The 23808-nt window shown below is 41.1% G+C and overlaps 1 protein-coding gene and 1 pseudogene across 4 annotated transcripts in view; one reads left to right on the forward strand and one right to left on the reverse strand.

The window, feature by feature from the left end:
- OSBPL9 (oxysterol binding protein like 9) overlaps window positions 1-23808 on the reverse strand; it is a 164057-nt gene that overhangs the window by 124832 nt on the left and 15417 nt on the right. For all 4 annotated transcript variants that reach the window (XM_019957502.2, XM_019957501.2, XM_019957500.2 and 1 more), the window contains exon 2: window positions 11174-11224. In XM_019957502.2, coding sequence (XP_019813061.2) covers window positions 11174-11224 — 51 coding nt within the window. The remainder of the gene's footprint in view (window positions 1-11173; window positions 11225-23808) is intronic.
- Window positions 3852-6893, forward strand: LOC109556310 (sterol regulatory element-binding protein cleavage-activating protein-like; annotated as a pseudogene).

The raw sequence follows: 23808 nt of genomic DNA on the forward strand, positions 1-23808 counted from the left end.
TGGACTCAGGGTTATGCTTAGAGAAATAAGTCAGACAGAGAAGGACAAATACTGTATGACATTGCTTACATGTGGAATCTAAAAATATTTCAAATAAATGTATATGTAAAACAGAAACAGACTCACCAATATAGAAAACTTGTGGTTATCAAGGAGGAGAATGGAGGAAAGACAAATTAGGGGTATGGGATTAACAGACACAAACTACTATGTATAAAATACACAAGCAACAAAGATACAGTACAGAGCACAGAATATTACAGCCATTATCTTGAAATAACCTATAATGGAATACAATCTGCAAAAATACTGAATCACTACAGTGTACACCTGAAACTAACATAATATTGTGAATCAACTGCACTACAGTTCAAAAAAACAAAAACAGAAAAATCAAGCACCTTTGTCTCATTGCTGATTCTAAAGTAGATGCTTCTACTATTTCGCTGTTAAGCACACTGGAACATTTTAGTATATACTCCTTATTGGGTTAAGAATGTTCTCTTCCTATTCCTAGCTGGCACTGATCTTGAATGCATGTTTCATTTTATTCACTGCTTCTTTTCCATTTATTCAGATGGTCATGTAATTTCCCTTTTTAATTAGTTAATATGTTAAATTATCTTAATTACAAAATTAGAATCCTATTAATAGTATTCCCAAAATAAACTGTTTGGTCATAACCCTTTTTGTTTATATATTATTGGGTATGGTTTGCTGCTTTTTGTTCATGATTTTAACATTTATATTAATAAGTGACTCTGGCCTAAAAATTTCCTTGATTGTTCCTCTTTCTACTTTATCATTAATTTTTTCTTTTTTAATTTTTTGACTATAATGCTTATCTCATTAACTTTCAATCTCTATTTTATAATATATTCATTTAAGGTTATAAATCAGACTGCCTTAGATGCAGCTTTAACATGTGGTCCCTTCATTGTCACTCAGGTTTAAATATTTCATAATTTCCATTATAATTTCAACCTTCACCAATGAATTATTTAGAAGTATCCATGTGAGGTGGCACGTGGCTACTGTTTTGTTAAGGAGTTTCTAATTTATTCTACCATTGTCAAAGAATGTTATGTATATGACACTGAGTTTTGAGTACCCTCTTTTCCCATACAGTTCTAATCATTTTCTTAAAGTCTATTATTTATTTATTTTACCACCAATAGTTCATTATTAGATTCCCAGGAATTTTAATTTAAAAGCTGAAGATTAAGGTTATATAATTCCTAGAATCAAACTTAGATTTACTTCCTGAAATCAATCCAGGCAAGCCTTAAAGTCTATTATTTCTGATACTATTAATAATACTATTTCCTAGCTTTCTTTTGCTATTTTCCCGGAACATCCTTTTTCATCACCTTATTTTTAAATTTATAGCCATAAAATATGATAAACATTCGGAAAATAGCATTAATGACATCTATGTACTAATCACAAGAGATTAAATAGATGTACATCTTGTACAAGATGATTAAATAGATGGACATCTTGTACAAGAAAGTCAGAGAGAGATTCTTAATGTCAAATTCACAGAGAAGAGATGATGCCTGCAAAAAAGCTAGTGAATTAACAAAAAAGGACATAAATCAATAGAGTAATTTTTCATAATGAAATGAGAAAACAACTGACAGGATGATGCAGACAGGATGTAGATCTAAGAGGACAGGGGAGAAGGACACTCTTACGGGTTATACATTAATCTGCTGCTGCTGCTGCTGCTAAATCGCTTCAGTCATGTCCGACTCTGCGCAACCCCATAGACCGCAGCCCATCAGGTTCCCCCGTTCCTGGGATTCTCCAGGCAAGAACACTGGAGTGGGTTGCCATTTCCTTCTCCAATGCATGAAAGTGAAAAGTGAAAGTGAAGTCGCTCAGTCGTGTCCGACTCAGCTACCCCACAGACAGCAGCCACCAGGCTCCTCCGTCCATGGGACTTTCCAGGCAAGAGTACTGGAGTGGGGTGCCATTGCCTTCTCCGGATACATTAATCTATCTAATTGTATCCATGCTAAGATATCAGTGATAATAAAATGCATTCCAATGCCAGAGATGTTAATGTATGCAAAAATAATGTAGAATCACTCAAATAAGGCACTGAAAGAAATTAGTGCTAAAACTTTTAACCCATCACAGGACAGTGCTGTACTCTCTTGTGATGGACTAAGAGAATATGAGACTCCTTCCTCAGGGAATCAATCAACTCTGATGATAAGCACAATAAATAAATGAAGTACTCAGTTTCACTGGATTGGTAAAAAAAAAAAAAAAAAAAGTCACATATGGATTAACAGTTTTCAAAAAGTCACAATACCAAAAAAAAAAAAGTCACAATACATTTAGTGATTACTTTGGTTATTCCTAAGGCCCTGCAGAATTCCTCAGAATCTGATATTCATCTCACCAATAGTAATTAGTAACAATAGTAACTATCATTCATTAAGAACTGAAGTCCCAAACGTTGTTTGGATACTTTCTAATGTATCAGTTAATGTGATATTCATAATTACATGAGTAAATGACACAAGGCCATTCCAGAGGTAAAGGAAATAGGACTCAGAACTGAATAAATGAGTTCCCTGAAGTCACAAAGCTAGTAAGTGACAAATCTGGATTTGAATTCAATTTCATTTTTTACCTGTTCTTGTCTCTATCCCCACACTGCCTCTTTAATACTAACACTTCTCCACTTTTCATGTTACCTGGAAATATTAATGCTTTGCTTGTGGTTGAGTCCCAGAAGGGGGAAAAAAAAAAATCAGACCCCAGGACTCGACTATTGTACTTCTCCATCAAGGCAAGGGCACCATCTAGTGGCCACACTCTAACATTAACACAGTCAAAGAAAGATGGGAAGGAAATGGTTTTCCAAACTTCCATCTTCCTCCACTAGTTTTTCACTTCTGGGCATCATCTTGGAGCATCTGCATTATTGACTCTTGTAGTCAAGAAGAACAGGAGCCTGGTAACATTAAGGGCTGAACAGGGCTTTGGAATGATACAGACCCAAGTTCAACCCCAGATTCACCATTTACTAACTATGTGACTTTGGTAAGCTACTAAAAGTTGTGAGTCTCCATCTTCTCATTTGTAAAACAAAATACCACCACTGACCCGAGAGGATTATCATGGGGATATCAATGAAAATCTGGCAACACAGTGACTGATCCAGAGCTTCCTCAGTAACTACTGGTTCCTTTCCCTATTCTTTCATGTGGCCTAAAACCACGTGGGTGTTGTGCTTTTTTCTTTTCTTTTTAAAAAAACACATCCATGCCACTGTGTTTCACTTCTTTTGTCTATAAACTATAGTAAAGGTAAATTCCCTAAAATGTATTCCTTATTTTTATAATTACATGAAATCAACAAGAAGTATTTTTTGAGTACCTACTTACAATGTACCATGCATTTGTGACACTAGGTGTGAACTCACTAGTGGGCAGAGAAAACAGACTACTTAACATGTAATATCATGTAAAAGTCCTTTCATGGTTTTAAGTCACAAACAGAAGAGGATCAAATCTGTTAGAAGGGTGTGGGTCAGGAATGCTTCATGAAGAATCACCATTTGAAAAGTCTCTTAAAAGATGAGCTTGGTCACTATGTCCTGCCTACCATCTGCCACATACGGTGGGATACTACTTCGAGAACTTGCTTCAGGCTCGTGTGTGCAGACAGTGTCCACTGTCAGGGCTGTCCAGTGTGTGCCAGGCGGATCCATGGTCACTTCCCAGGAAGGAAGCAAGGTGACTTTGGCTGAGGATGACCCTGACTGAAAGGCTGCATGAGAGGCATCTCAGACCTGCTACAACCATGGGCTGTTCCGTGAGTATAGCCTCTACACCAGGAAGAGAGTGGTCTCGTGCACCATCATCCTGGTCTTCCAGCACTACCATTCAAGTTTCTGGGCAGTCTGCGGGCCTCCCTGATGCTCCTGCTCCCCAGTCCCAACTGGGCAGAGAGCCTGGTCCACGTGCACTTCAAGGAGGAGACTGGCATTGCTGAGCTCATCGTCCTGTGCCTACCTACATCAGGCCTACCTCTCCTTCACGTGCAAGATACACAGAGCCAAGTCCAAACGGGGGCTGGCTCTGCCCACCATGGTCACAGTACTAGGATCACTGCTCACATCTGTGGGGCTCTGCACACTCTCTGGCCTGATGCCCACCCTCAACAGTGGTGAGGTTTTCCCCTACCTTGTGGTGATCACTGGGCTACAGAATGTGTTGGTGCTCACCAAGTCAGTGGTCTCCACCCCAGTGGATCTCAAGAGGAAGCTGTGCATTGCCCAAGGCCTAAGCAGAGAGAGCTGGTCCATCATGAAAACCATGGTCACAGAGCTGGGCATCATCCTCGTTGGCTACTTCACCCTCATGCCTGCCACTCAGGAGTTTTTATTGCTTTGCCATTGTGGGCCGGTGTCTGACTTCTTCCTTCAAACGCTGTTTTTCAGCACTGTTCATTGACATTTGCTGGACAAAGCTGGCAGATATGAACAAGTGGCTGCCCCCTGAGGCTTGACTGCCCCCTGCTAAGCCAGTGGCATGGCCAACACGCCTTGAGCGGCAGTTGTCCACACCCTACACCATCATGCTGCAACCATTCTCCTTCCAAAACCTGCAGTTCCCCAAGAGGCTGCATGCAGTCTGCTTCCTGGCCTGAACCCGCCTAACACAGCACCTACCACAGCCGGCACTGTTGTGACTGGTATCCTGGTGTACAAAGACCTAGCTGCCCAGGTGACAGAACAGGGTTCTCTGGGTGAGAGCACCCTGGCTCCCCTGCCTGTACCTAGTGATGTGGTGCCCTCCAACTACCCAGATCCCACCTTCTCCATCTTCCCACCTGACACCTCTAAGTCACCCAAGAACCAGACATGGCCAGGGGAGCTGCCCAGGCCCAATGGTCCATCTGAGGGTGTCCAAGACAGCCCAGCCCCAGAGTAACCTGGGGGCCTGAGGATGAGGAACATTGGAGGAAACTGTCCTTCGGCCACTAGCCAACACTCTTCAGCTACTACATCATCACACTGGCCCAGAGGTACGTCAACCTGCTGCCTGTCATCCCCCGCCCCAAACCTAAGGGAGGCCTCTGGAGGGGTGGCACCCTCAGGATACCCACAACCCCTGGCTTCCACTATGGTCTGGGCAGAATGGGCTCTGGGAGGCCAGCCTCAGGAGCCAGACATGGTGCATGCACACAGAGACATCACCCTGTACAAGGTGGTGGGGCTCAGCAAGGCCTCAGGCATCATTGTGCTGCTGCTGCTCTGCCTGTACCGCATGCTCTGCCCGAGTAACTATAAGTAGCCTGGTGCACGACCCTGGCAAACCCATGGTATGGGGTGCTGGCCTGCAGGGACTACAGCTACAGGCCACCTGAGACGGAGATCGTGTCCCTGGTGCTGCATGGGCACCTCATGAACATCGAGTCTCTGGCCAGCAATGGGATGCTCCTGGTGAGCTGTTGCTTGGCAGGCCACATGTGTGTATGGGATGCACACATCGGAAATGACCTCACCAGCATCTGGCGCCCAGGCAGGCAGCACCATGACAGTGGTGTTGGCAATGTGTTGGAGGCTCAAGAGAGCTGGGAACGGCTGTCAGATAGCAGGAAGGGTGGCCAGAGTGGCCCGGGGACAGTCCTCCATTACGGCACCATCACAGGGCCCTCCACTGCCTCCCTTCTTTGGGGATCTGTCAGACCTCACCTGTTTGATCAACACCAACTTCTCAGCATAGGTGCAGCTCCCAGAGCTAACTCAGCCTGAGTCCTAGCACTGGGTGGGCTGCTCAGGACTCCCCAGGCAATGATGTCAGCCGCCTGGTGCAGCCAGTGTACTAGGAAGAGATTCGGAATGGCTCCTGTCCACACACCAGCCCTGCACCCACCCTGCCCCAGGGCCCTGAGGATGAGGGAGGCACTCCTCTCAGAGCTTCCCTTTCCTCATCTGGTCCCCCAGCACAGACGGCTCTATGTGGAGCCTGGAGCTCAGGGCAATCCCATCATGGTGGGTGCAGCAATGGTCGGCTGGAGGTGTGGGAGGCCATCGAGGGCACTCTGCACTGCAGCAGCAAGGAGGTCTCCTCCGGCAACACGGAGACAAAAGGACTGGCTGCCTGGCTCAATAGTTTCCTTGACTTCTCCTTGGAGACTCACACCTGCCCTCAGCTTCCTGCAGTTCCGAGGGGCCCCAAGGCAGGGCAGTCCCCCAAATTCCCCACGTACAGCAGCAGGGACACAGCAGCACTGACCCACAGTGCCCTGTGCACACCAGAAGCCCATCACAGCCTGGAGGCAGAGGCCAGGCACTGTGTGACTGGGAGCCAGGGCCACACACTGAGGGTGATTGGTCTGGAGGACTCAGGCTGCCTCTTCACTCTGCAAAGCCACTCAGAGGCCATCACAACTGTGTACACTGACCAGACCACAGTGCTAGTCAGTGCAAGGTAAGATGGGGCCATGCACCTGTGGGACGTGTTGACTGGCAGCCAGGTCAGCCACACGTTCACTCACCGTGGAGATGTCACCTCCCTCCCCTATACCACCCCCTGCGCCACCAGCCGTGGTCTAGATGACCTCATCAGGATCTGGGACTGCAGCACAGGCATCAAGCTCTACTCCACTCAGCAAGACCTGGGTTGTGGTGCAAGCTTGAGTGTCATTTCAGACAACCTGCTGATGACCAGCGGCCAGGCTGTGCTTGCTTTACGGATAGATCTAAACCATGGGGACCTGTTATACAGTCAGTCTACCTGGGGAAGAAGACTGAGGCCCAGCTGGCCTGCCAGATCCTGTTGCTAAACAACACTACCATTGCTTACAACTCTGGCAGCGAGCTTAGCCGAGTGTACGTGCTCTCTGTGTTGGAGAAGCTGGACTGAGGGTGGGCCTCCCTGCCCATCTGCCTGGGTGCTCTGTGGGGCAGTGCACTGGCCTGGGGAGAAGACCTGGCCTGTCTTTGGGAAGCTGCCTGTGAACTGTCCTGTCCTGCCTCATGATTGTACTATTAAACTTTAAAAAAAAAAAAAAAAAGGATGAGCTCACCAGATAAGGGCACAGAATACTCCTGACATAGAAAAATATATGATACAAGGTTGAAGAAACAAAGTGTGGTGTGGTTAGAACATAGGATAGGATGGATGAATAGGCAGGAAGAGATCCGTGAGAGCTTGTCACGTTCCTCTGGAATCTCGATGATAGGTGCATCATCACCACCACCACTACCATCATCGTTCACAGCAGTTATCACTGCATGTGTACAATGTGCCAAACTCTGTACATACGTAAGTGCTAAACCTCACAATCTTACAAGTTAGACGTTATCTTCATAGAAGTTAAGAAATTTGCTCAAAGGCACAGAGTCAGTAAGGGGTGTAGCTAAATGATATTCAGCTCCAGGTCTCTCTGATTCTACCACACCAGTGGTCCCAAACTTGGCTGTACAAAACAATCACCTGGAGAAACTGTTTAAAAATAAAAGGTTCCAGACCCAGTTCTAAAACAGTATATCACTAGAGTGGAACTTGGAAATCTATATTGCAAACAAACTCTCCAGATGTTTCCTAAATAGAAAGCCAAATGGTAGTTCAGCTTCTTGAAAATAACACAAAGCCTATTAAAACACACATACACACCAGCACACACACACACAACTAATTAAAAGCCTAATTAAGTGAGTAATCCTCACAAAATTCTGCAAGGATATTATAATCCCCACTTAAAAGAAGAGAAAACCTAAGGTCTGGAGAATTACTGATTGCTTCCCTCTTCCAGTCAACAAAGCAAAGAGCAAAAATAAGATTCAGACACAGGTACAGCAAGCTCTTCTCGGTCATGCTGTGTGGTAGAATTCTAAAATACCACCCTGCCCAATGACCCCGTCCCTGTTTTCTCTCTTTCCCTTTGAATGTGAGTGGAAACTGCAAATATGATGAGAAGTTACTGTAGGGATTATGTTATAGGAAGAGTAATCACTGAAGTGATTACATGGCAAAAGGGAGATTATCTGGTGGGTATAACCTATTCTAATAATATAAGACTTTTTAAAAGCAGAGTGTTTTCTGCAGCTGGTAACAGAAAGGAGAAGTCAGAGAGGCTTAAAGCACTAAAAGAATTCCATGCACCATGCAGACTTGAAGATGGAGGGGCCACAGGACAAGGAGTATGCATAGCCTCTAGAAGTTAAGCACAGATCTCAAGCTGACAGCTGGCAAGAAAATGAGGACCTTGGTCCTTTCATCACAAAGAAATGAATTCTTCCAACAACCTGAATGAACCTGGAAGCAGACTCTCCCCTTGTAGTCCCTCAGAGCCTCCAGATGAGAGCCCGGCTTGGCTAACATGATTTCAACAAGGAGAGAACCTTTCCAAGGTGTTTGATCTATAGAACTGTAGATTAAAAAACTGTAGATTAAAAAAATGGTTTTTTTTAATTGTGGTAAAGTACACATAACATAAAATTTACCATTTTTATATTTTTAAGAACATTTACATTGTTGTACAACCATCCTAACCGTCCATTTCCAGAACTTTTTCATCTTCTCAAACTGGAACTCTGTATCCATTAAACAAGAAATCTCTAATCCTCCTAGCTTCAACCCCTGGAAGCCACCATTCTATTTTCTGTTTCCATGAATTTGACAACTCTAGGTACCTCATATAAGTAGAATCAAACAGTATTTGTCATTTTGTGACTGACTTAATTCATGTAGCAAATGCCCTTAAAGTTTATCCATGTTGTAGCATGTGTCAGAATTTCCTTTCTTTTTAAGACTAAACACTATTGCATTGTTATGGATATTTCACATTTGTTTAGCCATTCATCCATCAAATGGACACTAGGGCTGCTTCCATGTCTAGACTATTGTGAGTAACAATAGTTGCTCACAATAGGTGCTGCTGCTTTTGCAAACAGCACCTATGTATACAAATATCCACTCAAGGCTGTGCTTTCAATTCTTTTGGGTATATACAGACATTTATATATATATATATAGAGTGTTGTTTTAAGTCCATTATTATGAACACTCAGTAAGTAAAAGGAAATAATCAAGCATTTATTTATCCTATTTGAATTGTAGCACTGGGTAACCAAATAACTGATGAAATGTTTCCTTATATGATTATTTCTGATAAAAATTTAAACAAAATGATAAAATATAATTTTGCAAATGGATCTAGGTACTGCATCAACAGTTGGTAATATTTGGGAGTTCCCTGATGGTCCAGTGGTTAGGACTCAGCAACTTTCAGTGTCGTGACCCAAATTTAATCCCTGGTTAGGAAATTGACATCCTGCAGCCAAAAACAAAGTTGCTAATACCAATGAAGAGTAAAAACCAGACACTGCCTCCTAATAAAAGAACACAACACAGCCTAAAGTCTTGCCAAAGGGATCAAACCTAAGTCTGACTCAGTCTCTGGATCAGCTGCCAATACGCAGGAAAAGCAGAGACAGGAACATGCTGAACTGCACCAGTACACAATCCATAAAACCTACACTATGGAAAACTCCTCCAGGTCAAAGGGTCTGGAGTCTTCAACAGATAAATTGCAAACAAAAGATATCAAATTTTTTAAATGGGCAAGATAAAATGTAGAATTTAGGAAGGCAAATCTAAGAAGTGGTTCCTATAAAACAGAGTGGTTACTTTAGGAGACAGGGAGGCAGATGCAATTTGAATGGGACACACAGACAGGCTTCCACAGTAACTGGGCCAAATCCTACTTCTTAACCTACAAGGTAGTCACGAGGTTTAATAAATAATTAAGCTATATTTAAAAGAAAAAAAATGTGCATTAAATGTAACAATCCAGATTGAATTCAACTGAAGAGCTGTCTCACTACAGCTCTGCCAAAGTCTCACTACTGACTGAGTCTATCTCAAGCCAAGAAAGCAGTTAATACCAGACTGAGCGGTGACTGAGGTCAATAACAAGTGCTTAGAAAAGCAATTAAACCAAGAAGGCAAAAGCAAAAACCAAAGGAAAGGGGGAAAATAGCCAAGAGCACAATAAGCTGAATTTTCAAAAATCTTTATGCTGTCATATATACACCATCTGTTCAAAACAAGCCTGTCTCATTTCCATCCTGCAAATTCACCATACTTAACTCCTATCTCAGTGTCAAAATTTTTCCATTAGAATTTGATTTCTTTCTCAGAGTTATCTCCCATTTCTACCAATAACCTACTGCTAATAAAGGCAATCATATATTTATGAAATACATTTACATCTTCAAAAGGGTACAGAAAAAAAGATGGCAGAAAGAAAGCAACAGGAATCCAAAAGAAGAAAATGCCACTAGAAGCTCATTTACCTATTAATACTTACGACAGAGGCCCTTCTTTAGATACAGTTGAGTACTAGAAACTATATCCTCAACCCTGCATTCCTCCTTGTCTTTAGCTATTCAGACAATGGCGGAAACTGAACAGGAAATAAAAAACAGTTTGAAGCTATAGGCCTGTACTGTCCAATAGGTAGCCCTGAGTCACATGAGGCTATAGGGCACCTGAAATGCAGCTGATTTGAACCACGATGTGCCATAAGTACAAAAGACATAGTGGATTCCAAAGATGTAGTATGAAAAAAAGGAATGTAAAGTATCGCAATAATTTTTTTATTGATTGCATGTTCAAATAATATTCTGGATATACTGGCATAAACAAAATATATCATTAAAATTAATTTCACCTGCTTTTTCAATGTGACACAACAAAAATTTTAAATTATATATCTTGCTCACATTATATTTCTAAGGGACATAACTGCTGCAACATCCATTATTAAATAGTGTTGAACAGAAAGAATTAAGCAGCTGAAAGTGGGGATTTCTCAGAGTTTTTTCCTACTGCTTACTCTATTGCCAACACTACAACTTATTTAATTTCCAGCCCCTGTCCCTGGATACAAAACAGATTTAAAAAATCAGTAGGCGCATCAAGTCATGGATACAACATTAAATTAATGGGCCAAAAGAACTGAACTCTAGCCCTGGTTCTGGAGTTACCCTGGAGAAGTCGTTTTTCCTCTGAGCCTTAAACTTGTCTGCCCCACCAATTAAGTAAGGGAGCTAAACTAAATTTAGATTCCCATGAATCTGTCAAAATAGTTTTCTTTCTGTCAAAATTGGTTTTCGTAAAAATGAATAAATACTCACTCTGAGTCTAACACATCCTCTGCGAGAGCCTCTCATCATTTTGTCCTTGGACTAAAAGAAAAACAAAAACATTAGATGAATAAAAGATAAACAGACTTTTTAGAATCATCTAGGGGTAAAGAGATACATTTTATAGTAATATTCCTCCCTTTTCCCCATCCCTGTCCCACTCTACCCAGCCATCACTTAAAGACAGGAATTAGCAAATTTAAAATGTTTCGTGCTGTGCCTGGTCACTCAGTCATGTCCCACTCTGCAACCCCATGCACTGTAGCCAACCAGGTTCCTCTGTCCACGTTCCTCCAGGCAAGAATACTGGAGTGGGCTGCCATGCCCTCCTCCCGAGGATCTTCCCAACCCAGGGATCAAACCCAGGTCTCCCGCACTGCAGGCAGATTCTGAGACACCAGGAAGTAGTTTATACAAATAAAGCTAATCACAGAATTTTATGTGTACCTTAAACATGGCATATATTACACTATATTTTCATTTTTCCTTCATATCCTTTAACTTTCAACTAAAATATGTTTCTCATATTTCAGTGAGTTTGAGAGTCACCTGCATCTGTGGGTTTAAGAATCACTCCCAGATGATTCTGACTCAAGCAAACAGAGCACACATCTTGAGAAAAACTGCTTTAACTTTGTCTCTGCAACTCCCTAGATGGGTCACATTTTTTTTTTTTTTTGCCTCTGAGATTTCTCATCCAATGTTTCTCAGTTTAGAATATCCTTGACTCTGATTTTCTGCCTTGGATTATCACTCATCAAGTGTCCTACCTCTAATTAGAATTCCCACCCCTGGACTCCTAGAGTCTCTTGTATGTTTCCCGACCCTGGCACCTTGTGCTATAGTGGCTGGTTACTTGTTTGACTCACCCACAAGGCTGCAAATTCCTTAGGGGGTAGAAACTGTAACTGACTTATGCTTCAGAACAGTGTCTGGCACAGAGTAGGTGCTCAAAAAATATTTACTGATAAAACATTTTTATCCTTTGTTTCTGATGCTAGACTGAGCTAAGCAAAGACTATGTTCTGAACAATAAGCCCCATGTTGACATCCACTAAATATTCCTAGAATTAACTTAGTCATGTGTAAAAAATAAAGTAAAACCTCAAACAACTAAAGCTTTAAAAATATTTAATACCTCAACAACTGGTATTTTTTTCCACTATGTGACAAAGAAGTAAAACAAGTCAATATCATAGAGTTACGTTTTTGAAGAAAACTGTCCCACTTTAAACCACAGATGCCCTACATCCATTGTACTGAGCCACAGGCAAACTTCCAGCCATAAGATAACTATACCTTGAGGATTTCATGTACAGCATAATGACTATAGTCAATAATACATATTGAATATTTGAAAATGGCTAAATGAGTAGCTCTTAAAAGTTCTCACTACAAAACAAAAGGTAGCTATAAGAGGTGATAGTGGTTGTGTTGTTCAATCTTACTGTAGTAATCACTTCACAATATATATGTATACCAAATCATCACATTGTACACCTTAAATAATGTTACATGTCAATTATACCTCAATAAAGCTGAAAAAGTAAATTTAATCATTTCTCAGAGAGATTTGCCTGCCTACACACAAAGATCTGCTTATCCTTCTCACTGCAACATGCTGTTAACACATCTATGCCATTGCTTTCACTGACTGTAAGCTTATCAGTGTAACAACATTACAATAAATCAAAGCAAACTTTCTTCAAAACTAAAAAAAATGAAACAAAAAAGCACAGTAGTGAGCTATAGAAATTCATGTTCAGAAATTACTGAAATACTGTAGAGAGTCTTCTTGCAAGTATAACCATGATTCATACATTTTATTAAAAATTCTCAACATTAAACAGTGTTAAAAATGACCCTGTATATGAGACAGCAAAAGACACTGATGTATAGAACAGCCTTATGGACTCTGTGGGAGAGGGAGAGGGTGGGAAGATTTGGGAGAATGGCATTGAAACATGTATAATATCATGTATGAACGAGTCGCCAGTCCAGTTCAATGCACGATATTGGATGCTTGGGGCTGGTGTACTGGGACGACCCAGAGGGATGGTATGGGGAGGGAGGAGGGAGGAGGGTTCAGGATGGGGAACACATGTATACCTGTGGCGGATTCATTTCGATATTTAGCAAAACCAATATAATATTGTAAAGTTTAAAAATTAAATTAAATTAAATTTAAAAAAATGAAGGAAAAAAATATTTCAGAATTTTAAAACTTAAAAATAAATAAATAAATAAACAGGGTTAAAAATGAGTTCTTTACTAACAAAATAGCTGGCAAAAACACAGTTGACAAAAACATTCCCTAAGCATTTAATAGCCCTTTTACTGTACCCTATATTTATCTTCTCTCCAAAAGTGTCACGGCAAAACACAAAAATAATAATTAGGTTTGAAAATACCCAATGAGAGTTAGAATGCAACTCAAACAAGGTAACAAACATCCTTGATTCTCTTCCATTTTTAAAAATCAGATTATAGTAGATAAAAAAAGGGCAAGACGGGGTAATAAATAATTACAACAAACAGAACTAGGAAACAATCAGACAAATTCAGACTGTGGGACATCCTATAAAATAATTGGCCTGGACTATTTTTAAATGTAAAAAAAAAAAAAAAAGACTAGCACATAAACAATTGTAAAAATAAATTAAATTAAAAGGAGCAAAAATAAATTATGTGCATACAGGCACAAAGTACTGTGAACTACAGAATGCTCCCTGCCATTGAAAAAGATTAGGGAAAGCAACAGAGAAGGGATCAGGTCTCAAGCTTTAACCTGGGACTTTAAAAAAAACAAACAAACAGAATTCTAGAGAGAGAAGGTAGGCAAAAGAGGTATTCCAAGCAAGGTAACAACATCAGCAAAGGAACAGGTATGGAAAACTTCACACATGAGGTCTTCACAGAAGTGCAGACTTATAGCCCAAGCACAGAGTGTGAAGAGGGAGGTGGAGAGAGGTGGAGAGATGAAGCTGAAAAGGAGATGTGGGGACCAGGTCCTGGGGGGATCTGAAAGAAACAGTGAGTAGTTAAGGAAATTAAACTTCAATAGTTAATGGAGAGCTAAAGGTTTATGAACATTCTCAAGGGTGTGTTATAGAAAAACAGAAGTTAAATATGAGAACTTGGGGAAAAGGGATGATGGTGACATTAACGATACAGCAAAAGCAGTAGCAGCATCAACAGTAGCAGCAGACTCTCACTCATTGATGACCTCCATGTGCTATGCACTTTATACACAGTAAACCTCACAAGACCTTGCATTGGTAAGAGTTATCCACATAAATGAAGGTGACATCAGGGAGATCAAGTAAATTACCCAATTAAATTACATGTGTAAAATATAGCAGTTTGATACGGCCGACACAGTTTGGAATGGCTGCCCTGCCAATCATTCTCCCACATCATATCTGTGCTGATACCCTTGAATCCTGCTCCTTCTCCACAATGACACAGAGCCCTCTCCCTCATTTTCTTGCCACTCAACTCCAATGTGTAGCCAAAAAGAAGCTGGTATGACTAAGTCCCCCTAGGCACAGTGAGTGCTGAGGGGTGGTTATCTGATCAAGCTGGCCAATCACAGGACCTATGACCTCAGGGACAAGGCAGGATGGACTCCTTTCACAGGAGTTTTTCTACTGGCGTTGAGAGAAGAGTTCCTTCCTATATGTTCTTGAAGCTTAAGGAACAGTTGCCACAGGTCTTGTGCCCTCTACATGAAGGAAGCAATAAGTAAAGCATACACGCTGAGAGAAGGAGAGGGGAGAGGCAGAAGGTTCTAGCTGCAAGTGATCTCCAGCTATCCTCTGATCTGAAGCAAACCTGCAAATGCTATTCACTGAAGAGCAGGGGGTTTTGTTTTGGAAGTTTGGCAGGGGGCACTGTTTTTGTTTTTGATGCTCTTATTGTCTCTTTGGGTTTTTTTTACAAATACAAGTACTGATGAGAGAAAGGTAGAGCCAACAAACATAACCCCAACTCTGGTGATCTTCCTACCGGGTGCTATGCTAACAATGTTCTCAAACTTAGTAACAAAAGTATTTTTTAGCAAGTTAGCACAAACATGCCTCCAAGCCACAAGGCTCAGCACCTTGAGAGGTACTCAGAAAACAGACACTAAAATCTTTTCAGCGATTTAAGAAAACAGAATCCCCCATGAAGCAGAAAGATACAGGGGTGATGTGTTCTACTTCTAAGAGGCTCCAGGACTAACAAAGATTGTTGGATTTGGTGGCTGGATTTGCTGGTTTCTTATATCTTACTAATGCAAGGGCAGTGGATTCTGATATAACAAGCCATACAATCAAAAATCACTTTTTTGACTTTGCTGGTGGCCCAGTGACTAAGACTCTGGACTCCCAATGCAGGGGGCCTGGGTTCAATTCCTGGTCAGGAAACTAGATCCCACATGCTGCATCTGAAAGATCCCACATGCCTCAACAGAGATCAATGACCCCACATTCCACACTAAGACTCAGCACCCCCAAAGAAATAATTTATATTAATCCTTATGATAACCCCAAGCTATTGATTCAGATTACAATTTGTATTAAAATTTCAAAGTAAATTACCACAAATACAATCTAATGCTGCCTATCACATGCCTATCCCCCAAAATCCATTCTCCTCTTCTTCCTTTCAGTATTAACATCCTCCACCCCAAATTTTAACTTACATGGAGAGTACATCATGCAAAAAGCCAGGGTGGACGAAGCACAAGCTGGAATCAAGATTGCCGGGAGAAATATCAATAACCTCAGATATGCAGATGACACCACCCTTATGGCACAAAGTGAAGAACTAAAGAGCCACTTGATGAAAGTGAAAGAGGAGAGTGAAAAAGTTGGCTTAAAGCTCAACATTCAGAAAACTAAGATCATGGCATCTGGTCTCATCACTTCATGGCAAATAGATGGGGAAACAATGGCAACAGTGAGAGACTTTATTTTGGGGGGCTTCAAAATCACTGCAGATGGTGACTGCAGCCATGAAATTAAAAGATGCTTTCTCCTTGGAAGAAAAGCTATGATTAACCTAGACAGCATATTAAAAAGCAGAGACATTACTTTGCCGACAAAGATCTGTCTAGTTAAAGTTTTGGTTTTTCCAGTAGTCATGTATGGATGTGAGAGTTGGACCATAAAGAAATCTGAGCACCGAAGAATGGATGCTTTTGAACTGTGGTGTTAGAGAAGTCTCTTGAGAGTCCCTTGTACTGTAAGGAGACCAAACCAATTAATCCTAATGGAAATCAGTCCTCAATACTCATTGGAAGGACTGATGCTGAAGCTGAAACTCCAATACTTTGGCCACCTGATGCAAAGAACTGACTCCTTAGAAAAGACTCTGAAGCTGGGAAAGACTGAAGGCAGGAGGAGAAGGGGACGACGGAGGATGAGATAGTTGGATGGCATCATGAATTTGAGCAAGCTCAATGGACGTGAATTTGAGCAAGCTTCAGGAGTTGGTGATGGACAGGGAACTCTGGCATGCCGCAGTCCATGAGGTTGCAGAGTCAAACATGACTGAGCAACTGAACTGAACCCCAAATGTTAACTGAACACGTGGCTCCCCTGCTAACTATTACATTTCAAGCCTCTTGCAGCTAGCTATATGCTGTATATAGGTATAGGCCAGTGGGCTGTGAACAGAAGCAATGTGCAATGTTTCTTTTGTGCCTTTCAAAAGAAACTTCTTGAAAAGAAGTTATTTGCAAATGTAATCGAACATTATCCAAGACTGATCATGAAAAGTAAAAGTGTTAGTCACTCAGTTGTGTCCAACTCTTTGTGACCTCATGGGCTGTGGCCCGGGCCAGGTTCCTCTGTCCATGGAATTCTCCAAGTAAGAATACTGGATTACAGGAAAATAAAATAAAATGTTAAAAAAAAAAAAAGAGAGAGAGAGAGAGTAAATACTGGAGTAGGCAGCCATTCCCTTCTCCAGGGGATCTTCCCAACCCAGGGATCAGACCCAGGTCTCCTGCATTGCAGGCAGATTCTCTACCATCTGAGCCACCAGGGAACCTCTGGGACTGACATACGTTAAAGCCATAAAACAAGCCTCAATAAATTTAAAAGAACATAAATAAAACAAAATATGTTCTTTGACCAAAACAGATTAAAAGGCATGCTCAATAACAGAAGGAAATTTGGGAAATCCACAAACAGGTAGAAGTTAAATGATACTCCTAAACAACTAATGGCTCAAAGAAAAAATAACAAGGGAAATTTGAAAATACTTCAGATGAATGAAAATCAATATTCATTATTGATTGTTGAGGAATATTCCCCATCATTCATCCCTCAAGTTTTACACTACAGATAACTCCCGCATCTCCCACTCCACATTATAGAAGGCCTCAGTTGAGCAGTAGCAGGTGGCACTAGTGGTAAAGAACCCGCCTGCCAATGCAGGAGACGTAAGAGAGGCAGGTTCGATCCCTGGGTTGGGAAGATCCCCTGCAGGAGGGCATGGCAACCCACTCCAGTATTTCTGCCTGGAGAATCCCCATGGATAGAGGAGCCTGGTGGATTACAGTCCCTAGGGTCACAAACAGTCAGACACGACTGAAGCAACTTAGCACACATACACGCACATACTACAGATAGAGACTTTGTTGTTGTTTAGTCACTAAGTTCTGTCTGACTCTGGACTGCAGTACGTCTGTCCTTCTCCCCTGCTCTTCATTATCTCCCGGGGTTTGCTCAGATTCATGTCCATTTAGTCGGTGATGCTATCTAACTATCCTCTGCCGCCCCCTTCTCCTCCTGCCCTCAATCTTTCCCAGCATCAGGGTCTTTACCAATGAGTAGGCTCTTCACATCAGGTGGATAGAGCTTTAGGGAAATATACAGAATCAGTATACAAGGGGACAATGATGTCTGGGGTCTTTCCAAGATCCTGGAAGATGACTGCCTTCCTTTAAAGAAAACAGACACAGAACAGAGATATATATAAGAACATCGTTAAGAGCTGGAACAGCCTGGAGGTAATTATACTAATTATGATATTATACTAAGTATAGAAAGTATTAATAGTAAAAGAACTACAGTAGGAAGGTCAGAACTAGAACCAGAAAGTCAGATGTTTTGCTGACCAAGAGATTAGATCTGTTCTTGTAATAGGTTACCGTATCTAACACAGAGATATTGCATCTTGATACCAAAGCCTGATGCCTTTAAATATCTATAGCTCTCTTTGGTCTGCTTCTGCATATATATTTGGCATCCCATATAGCTTGCTTACAGAGACTGTATTAATGTATGAATCAGATAGCCTAAATATGCAGTCTCCTTAACAATTATATTTCTTGTTATGAATTAACAAATTTGAATATTAGTTTATGCAATAGTGACCACAATGTAAATACACTTAATGAATATTATTACATGTTAAACACTAATAAACTTTATTTTTTTGTTAACATGTACTGAACTCTTAGATTTGATAGACAGAGTACCTGACGAACTATGGACAGAGGTTCGTGACATCGTACAGGAGATAGGGATCAAGACTATCCCCATGGAAAAGAAATGCAAAAAAGCAAAATGGCTGTCTGAGGAGGCTTTACAAATAGCTGTGAAAAGAAGAGAAGCGAAAAGCAAAGGAGAAAAGGAAAAATGTACTCATTTGAATGCAGAGTTCCAAAGAATAGCAAGGAGAGATAAGAAAGCCTTCCTCAGCGATCAATGCAAAGAAACAGAGGAAAACAATAGAATGGGAAAGACTAGAGATCTCATCAAGAAAATTAGAGACACCAAGGGAACATTATATGCAAAGATGGGCTCAATAAAGGACAGAAATGGTATGGACCTAACAGAAGCAGAAGATATTAAGAAGAGGTGGCAATAATACACAGAAGAACTCTACAAAAAAGATCTTCATGACCCAGATAATCACGATGGTGTGATCACTCACCTAGAGCCAAACACCCTGGAATGTGAAGTCAAGTGGGCCTTAGGAAGCATCACTACGAACAAAGCTAGTGGAGGTGATGGAATTCCAGTTGAGCTATTTCACATCCTAAAAGATGATGCTGTTAAAGTGCCGCACTCACTATGCTAGCAAATTTGGAAAACTCAGCAGTGGCCACAGGACTGGAAAAGGTCAGTTTTCATTCCAATCCCAAAGAAAGGCAATGCCAAAGAATGCTCAAACTACCACACAACTGTACTCATCTCACATGCTAGTAAAGTAATGTTCAAAATTTTCCAAGCCAGGTTTCAGCAATACATGAACTGTGAACTTCCAGATGTTCAGGCTGGTTTTAGAAAAGGCAGAGGAACCAGAGATCAAATTGCCAACATCCTCCGGATCATCGAAAAAGGAAGAGAGTTCCAGAAAAACACCTATTTCTGCTTTCTTGACTATGCCAAAGCCTTTGACTGTGTGGATCACCACAAACTGTGGAAAATTCTGAAAGAGATGGGACTACCAGACCACCTGACCTTTCTCTTGAGAAACCTGTATGCAGGTCAGGAAGCAACAGTTAGAACTGGACATGGAACAACAGACTGGTTCCAAATAGGAAAAGGAGTACATCAAGGCTGTATATTGTCACCCTGCTTATTTAACTTATATGCAGAATACATCATGCTTAACACTGGGCTGGAAGAAGCACCAGCTGGAATCAAGATTGCCGGGAGAAATATCAATAACCTCAGATATGCAGATGACACCACCCTTATGGCAGAAAGTGAAGAAGAACTAAAGAGCCTCTTGATAAAAGTGAAAGAGGAGAGTGAAAAAGTTGGCTTAGAGCTCAACATTCCGAAAACGAAGATCATGGTATCCAGTCCCATCACTTCATGGCAAATAGATGGGGAAACAGTGTCAGACTTTACTTTTTTGGGCTCCAAAATCACTGCAGATGGTGATTGCAGCCATGAAATTAAAAGCGCTTACTCCTTGGAAGGAAAGTTATGACCAACCTAGATAGCGTACTAAAAAGTATGCTTTGTCAACAAAGGTCCATCTAGTCAAGGCTATGGTTTTTCCAGTAGTCATGTATGGATGTGAGAATTGGACTATAAAGAAAGCTGAGCGCCAAAGAATCGATGCTTTTCAACTGTTGTGTTGGAGAAGACTCTTGAGAGTCCCTTGCACTGCAAGGAGACCCAACCAGTCCATCCTACAGGAGATCACTCCTGGGTGTTCACTGGAAGGACTGATGTTGAAGCTGAAATTCCAAAACTTTGGCCACCTGATGTGAAGAGCTCACTCTTTTGAAAAGACCCTGATGCTGGGAAAGATTGAGGGCAGGAGGAGAAGGGGACGACAGAGGATGAGATGGTTGGATGGCATCACCAACTCAACGGACATGAGTTTGGGTAAACTCCGGGAGTTGGTGATGGATAGTGAGGCCTGGTGTGCTGCAGGTTCATGGGGTCGCAAAGAGTCAGATATGACTGAGTGACTGAACTGAACTGAACTCTTATAATCCTGGGGCAGTGCTTTAAACACAATTAAATACAATTTTATTTACTTCTCATACCAATCTTATGATATAGGTTCTTTTATTATACCCATTTTATAATTGAGAAAATAAAGGCTCAGAAAGGCATAAGTTACTTGCCCATGGATTCACAGATAACAGGTAGATAGAGAGGATTCCGGAGAAGGCACTGGCACCCAACTCCAGTACTCTTGCCTGGAAAATCCCATGGATGGAGGAGCCTGGTAGGCTGCAGTCCATAGGGTCACAAAGAGTCAGACATGACTAAGCGACTTCACTTTCACTTTTCACTTTCATGCATTGGAGAAGGAAATGGCAACCCACTCCAGTGTTCTTGTCTGGAGAATCCCAGGGACGGAGGAGCCTGGTGGGCTGCCGTCTATGGGGTCGCACAGAGTCGGACATGACTGAAGTGACTTAGCAGCAGCAGCAGCAGAGAGAATTCCAATCCAGGTCTGACTCTAAAGGTTATGCATTTCTACCACAGTTACTACAGATCTGGTTAACTTAAGTCTCCTTTCAAAGCTTCTCCGAGCCACAAAGGCTGTGTGTCAAATCAGCGATCCTCTGAATTCATCAGCACAAATATCACCCCACAAAGCACTGCAGCAGTGCTTCAGAGGGTGGTACCCCCTCTGCCTTCTGAACTACTGCCAGCATATAAACCCTAGGTCATTAGACCAGATAGAGGTCCACATCACTTATCTGAGATTTTTGGTTCAAATGTGCTTTAAAATTCAGAATTTTCAAAAAGTACCATACAAATAGTACATAAACTGTCACACACCTGCAACAGAGTCTGGATTATTAAGCATTTAATTAATTTCACAATCAAGCATACTAATATTTTGGTAGTACAACATACATTTATATTAAGCATAATGGAGATTATAATTAACCACACAGTTCAAGGCAGGCTTTACTTCCAAATGAGAATATAACACATTTAGGAAAAAAAACTTCTGGAATTCAGAGACTCGGGGATTTCTGAACTACAGGTAAAGGACTGGAGACTCGTATTTTGATCTGTGATCTCTTAAATTGTAAAGTCCCAGGTCTTTTACTGTTTCTTAAAAAGGATAATTTTATCTTTAAGTCAAAAATTCAGGTCAACAGATGAGTGACAAGAACCATTTCACAGGGTTTAATTAAGCACAACTCTGATGACGGGGGTTTCTGGATCCTTTCCAAGAAAAGTTAACCATAAAAAAAAAAAAGAAAAGTTAACCATAACATAAAATACTAAATAGTAACCTAAGTGCTGCAAATTACTTAGCATGTCAATATATACTGAACCTCAATGTATAGTTTCTATTTTTGTTTTATTCCTCAAAATCAGTTCAGTTCAGTCACTTAGTCGTGTCCAACTCTTTGCGATCCCATGGACTGCAGCATGCCAGGCTTCCCTGTCTATCATCAACTCTCAGAATTTGCTCAAACTCATGTCCATCAAGTTGGTGAAGCCATCCAACCACATAGGCCTTATCATACTCCTTGCCCAATTTAGAACCAGTCTATTATTCCATGTCCAGTTCTAACTGTTGTTTCTTGATCTGCATACAGATTTCTCAGGAGGAAGGTAAGATGGTCTGCCTTTAAGAATTCTTTAAGAACTTTCCAGTTTATTGTGATCCACACAAAAGCTTTGGTGTAGTCAAGAAAGCTGAAGTAGATGTTTTTCTGGAATTGTCTTGCTTTTTCTATGATCCAACTGTTGTTGGCAATTTGATCTCTGGTTCCTCTGCCTTTTCTAAATCCAGCTTGAACATCTGGAAGTTCACGGTTCACATACTGCTGAAGCCTAGCTTGGAGAATTTTGAGCATTACTTTGCTAGGGTGTGAAATGAGTGCAATTTTTAGGTAGTTTGAACACTTTTTGGCATTGCCTTTCTTTGGGATTGGAATGAAATCTGACCTTTTCCAGTCCTGTGGCCACTGCTGAGTTTTCCAAATTTGCTGGTATATTGAGTGCAGCACTTTAACAGCATCTTCTTTTAGGACTTGAAATAGCTGGAATTCCATTACCTCCACTAGCTTTGTTCATAGTGACGGTTGCTAAGGCCCACTTGACTTCAGACTCCAGGATGTCGGCTCTCGGTGAGTGATCACGCCACCATGATTATCTGGGTCATGAAGATTTTTTTTGTATAGTTCTTCTGTGTATTCTTGCCACCTCTTCTTAATATCTTCTGCTTTTGTTAGGTCCATACCATTTCTGTCCTAATTGTACCCATCTTTGCGTGAAATGTTCCCTTGGAATCTCTTAATTTTTTTGAAGAGATCTCTAGTCTTTCCCATTCTATTGTTTTCCTCTATTTCTTTGCATTGATCACTGAGGAAGGCTTTCTTATCTCTCCTTGCTATTCTTTGCAACTCTGCATTCAGATAGGTATGTTTTCTTTTCTCCTTTGCTTTTTGCTTCTCTTCTTTTCTCAGCCATTTGGAAGGCCTCCTCAGACAACCATTTTGCCTTTTTGCATTTCTGTTTCTTGGGGATAGTCCTGATCACTGCCTCCTGTACAGTGTCACGAACCTCTGTTCATAGTTCTTCAGGCACTCTATCAGATCTAATCCCTTGAATCTATTTGTCACTTCCACTGTAGAATCCTAAAGGATTTGATTTAGGTCACGCATGAATGGTCTAGTGGTTCTCCCTACTTTCTTCAAATTTAAATCTGAATTTTATACTGCCCAAATACTAAATAGTGATTAATGTTATTTCACAAAAAATGACTGAAGGAAATGATAGGGGTGTGTTAAACTCCAGGAAGTTTATGTTATTTAGTACTTTTCCCACCAAACTGTACAGTAATAATCCATTATTATCATTCAACTTCACTTTTTCATCAAAAATTGCCCAAGAGTGTTTCTCCTTATTTGGAAAAGACTAAGTCAGGGCCCAAGACAGTAAGATCATGAAAAGATGAAAAACAAGAACAGCACTAGAAAAATTTAAAGATGGGAAAATTTGTACAACACCTAAAATAATCTGGTTAGCAAGAACAATAGCCAGAACCACAGGTATCTGAACTCTCAGTCCTACTTCTAAGACTCATCCTACATGCCTCAATTTAGAATAAGGTTATGCTACAAAAGCTCCTTGTTCTGATTTGGAATTTAGAACTGAGAACAAATTCTTGCAAATAAATTGTTGAAA

The sequence above is a fragment of the Bos indicus genome, chromosome 3 (assembly GCF_029378745.1).
Source record: "Bos indicus isolate NIAB-ARS_2022 breed Sahiwal x Tharparkar chromosome 3, NIAB-ARS_B.indTharparkar_mat_pri_1.0, whole genome shotgun sequence".
NCBI lineage: Eukaryota > Metazoa > Chordata > Mammalia > Artiodactyla > Bovidae > Bos > Bos indicus.